General features: G+C 34.3%; 1 protein-coding gene across 4 annotated transcripts in view; it reads right to left on the reverse strand.

The window, feature by feature from the left end:
- The window catches only part of LOC108693726 (SLIT-ROBO Rho GTPase-activating protein 1-like), a 79911-nt gene that overhangs the window by 40110 nt on the left and 36053 nt on the right, over positions 1 to 3748 (reverse strand). The window contains exon 1 of one of the 4 annotated variants that reach the window (XM_018202830.1): positions 1661 to 1768. The exons of the other annotated variants lie outside the window; for them this stretch is intronic. Coding sequence (XP_018058319.1) covers positions 1661 to 1694 — 34 coding nt within the window. The 5' untranslated portion in view covers positions 1695 to 1768. Of the gene's footprint in view, positions 1 to 1660; positions 1769 to 3748 lie in introns of those variants that run through there. 4 annotated transcript variants of the gene reach the window in all.

The raw sequence follows: 3748 nt of genomic DNA on the forward strand, positions 1-3748 counted from the left end.
CAATTAAACATAGAATAATTAGATTAAAAAATAATATAAATAGTGCTTAAAAAATTAACACCAAAAACATAACACTGACACCAGTAGTACATTAACTTATGAACTTATGAGAGACTTGAGCCCTATAGAGCGCTGAAACGTTGAATATCAATTTAACACCAAATCTTTAAATAACATTATCACGTTATATTAAATTAACACTCGAATATGTTAAACGATTAAACACAAACATTAACAAGAACGTGAGTGGATTGTTTCAAGACAAATACATAATTTTTGCCATATAGATTAACATATAATAATTGTTGTCGAGCTGAGAATCATTCGATCGCGCGAGCGAGTGAGCGAGCGAACGAAGGCAGGAAGAGGGAATAATTTCGCATTCCGACGGGAAGGGCGACACGCCTTCTTTCCATTATTTGATTACATCGCGTATCGCGCACTCGACATCCGTTAATTACTTTCAATGCTAAAAATTAGAACCGGACGATCCGTCGACACCCAATATCAATCGGACTGTATCTTACTTGCTCGATCAATTCTCTTCACTGATTTGCTTCGCTCACTTATCGTACAGCATATTAAGCATATTAAGAAAATAAAATTTGTGTGATTTTGAATAACGGAAAAATCTTTTAGGATAGGAAAATATATTCAAAGTAAGGTTAACGAAAACAAAGTGATAGTAGAATCATTCAGTCTCGGCAGTCTCTCAGCAGACATCTTCATCTTTTCAGAGAGAATATGGTAATTAATCAGATAGCAGAGTCGTATAAAATCATATATTCATGAGTAATTATTATCGAAATATTATTTCACGTTCACTAGATCGATCGAGTCCAAACCATTTTTCCTCGTTGATTACAGATATCAGGCTATGATCTCCCGGTTCCGCAACTTATTATTTGAAAACGATTTTCACAAGATCAAAAAAGACTAAAATGTTCTTCAGATTACGTCTGTTCGCAAAGATCGCAATCGATTTCTTAACAGCAGATGTTAAGCCGTGTCGATTACGCCAAATGATCGGTATAAAATGATTACCGTTACTGATAACAGAAAGTAATTCGAGACGATTCAAGGCTCGATCGAAAAATATCGATATACATATAGGAAGGCCGCTTTATAAACATTTTACACTCGTGCTATCAATTTTGTGTGTGTGTGTGTGTGTGTGTGTGTGTGTGTGTGTGTGTGTGTGTGTGTGTGTGTGTGTATTGGTTTATTTTATTCTTTAATTTCGTGCTATGTTTAGAATGCTATAGATTTTCATTTTATTTGAGATATGAACATTGAAAATAAAAATATTAAAAATTTTCATGATTATTTATGAATTATTTTAATAAACGAAAACTTTTACGTTATTTTTTAAGTAATTAGCAATTTTACATTATTCTGTTACACATTGTAAAGATTAATTTTCTGCGTATTTAATTCTAATAATTAATTCTAATAATTAACCTAATAATTTTTCACATTATTTACAGACTCCAATTTTTTGCTCGATTATCAGACTTCGGAGAATTCATTTTTCCTCTACTACGTCTACATTTCATCTTACAGATAATATTTTACTGTGTTTCTCCAAATTAACTTTCACGAACAACTTCCTCGAATCTTGATTAATTGATTAAATTAATTTTGCCAAATGCACACGCACTTATCTTATCGTCTCCAAAACAATGTGGATTCATTGGATTATAGTAAACGGCACAGAAATCACCGTTTGTAATTTCGACGAGAGCGAGATTTTGCGCGCAAATGATGCAGCCTGAGCTCGGGACTCGACCGCATAAACTGGCCTATAAGGACAGGCAGTGACTGCTTTGACCGTCGTTAAATTAACCACAATTACCACCGTTCCCGGGGCCCACACACGTTTTCTCTCTCTCTCTCTCTCTCTCTCTCTCTCTCTCTCTCTCTCTCTCTCTTCCCCCCCCCCTTCCCTCTCTATCTCTCCCTGTATCTCTTTCACGCACGCACGCCTCGAGAAGTGTGCAGTTGGGCAAGCGCGAGCGGAAAACAGGCATGGCGAGACGTCTCAAAGGGCCCTGCCCTTGACATTGCCCTCGTTAACTTGAGTCGAGAGTTGGTTTTCAAAACTAAAGAAACAAAATTAGAAATACACCTAGAAGATAATCCCAATGTTATCTTTTTCTAGAGAAGGTAATATATTGATAACTTACATTTTGTTTTGAGAAAAAATGGAATATAGCAAACGTTCCTGTATAATTCACCATAATAACGAGTAATCAATAACTAAGGCTGAGGTACATAATCGGGGCAATGATGCGAAACAACAGAAACTTCGATAATAATAATAATAATATTGTAATAATGATAGCGTTGTCATGAATAGAAATATGACATATACTTTACAGAATAAAGCTACACCTTAAAGTACTTGCAATCCTGAGAATAAAATTGTCAGATATAATGACTTTAATTGCCTTCGCTTTACACCGATTAACACGCGTCGTGAGACGCAAATGACTTTCGGGAGAGCAAAATTGCGAAATTTTCATTTCGCTTGCAATTTTATCTCTTATCGGCCTAGATTAACGATCTCTCCCACTACGCATCACTCACAAAATAATAATCGAGAAATCGGGCCAAAGTGAAATAGAGAAATAATAACTACTAATGACGAAGCCGATGGAAGTATACATCTATTCATGCTGAAAATATGATTAAAATAATACGGACGGGTATTTATGAATCGACTACCTACTACATCGAAAATTGAATTTTCTTGGAAAAGTGATTATAATGGCAGTACCAACGAGTAAATAAAAAAGACTCAAACAAGGATTGGACGTTATATGAACACAAAAATTAGATTTAAACTGTGCTGAATAATTAAATTCATACGCCATATATTCCACATGATTGTACGTATTCGTGACCGTGATAAATTCCGAATGAATGTAGCGCCTAAGCGCGTAATATTTCTCCGGCACTTCCTGCTCCTTTCTTACGTTGTTACGTTAATGATTAGCACATAATGTCAACTCGAAGATCCACTTGCTACTATATAAACTTCCCACACTTAATTAAATCATAAGACTCCTAACAATTTGCACAAATCAAAATAGTAGACTCTTGTTTATATCGAATTAAAATAATTTACAACGTAATTTATCTACGATTGTAAAATCATCAAACATCTTTTTATAAACAGAAATTATTAAATTATCTAAAAAATTCTAAATTAAAGATCGAACTCAAATAAATACTGTTTTACTTACGATTTACAAAACATTGACATACCACTACACACTATCATATCAATATCGTATGTATACGTATTTCATATGTATACATATGAAATTTTCAACAAGCATTCTATTCTCTTATACTAGAGCTTTTGGCTCACTCTAAAAAAGCACAGTATTATTTCTTTCTGATAATCTCTAATTCAAACTAAATTTATATTGTATAAAACTTTGATAAAAATTTTGATCAAGAGACTCCACTCCAATAATTTTCACCTTGATGTGCGTTATCAAGGTCATGAAATAACCTATGACAAATTTTAGCTGCCGCTCGTTAAAAAATTGTTAACAAAAAATAGTTTTAAAAACGTCTATTTCTACTACATACGATGTTATTCTAAATGCTATCTTAAATCCTCCCCTCCTTGCGAAATTGCGACTTTCCACGCAAAACAAGGTCCAACTCATCCCCCCTCCCCCCTCCACTTAGAGACGTTCGATTTTCCACACAAAGCGAGTCTATCCACCCCCCC

Source organism: Atta colombica, unplaced genomic scaffold, assembly GCF_001594045.1.
Source record: "Atta colombica isolate Treedump-2 unplaced genomic scaffold, Acol1.0 scaffold96, whole genome shotgun sequence".
In the NCBI taxonomy this organism is placed as follows: Eukaryota; Metazoa; Arthropoda; class Insecta; order Hymenoptera; family Formicidae; genus Atta; species Atta colombica.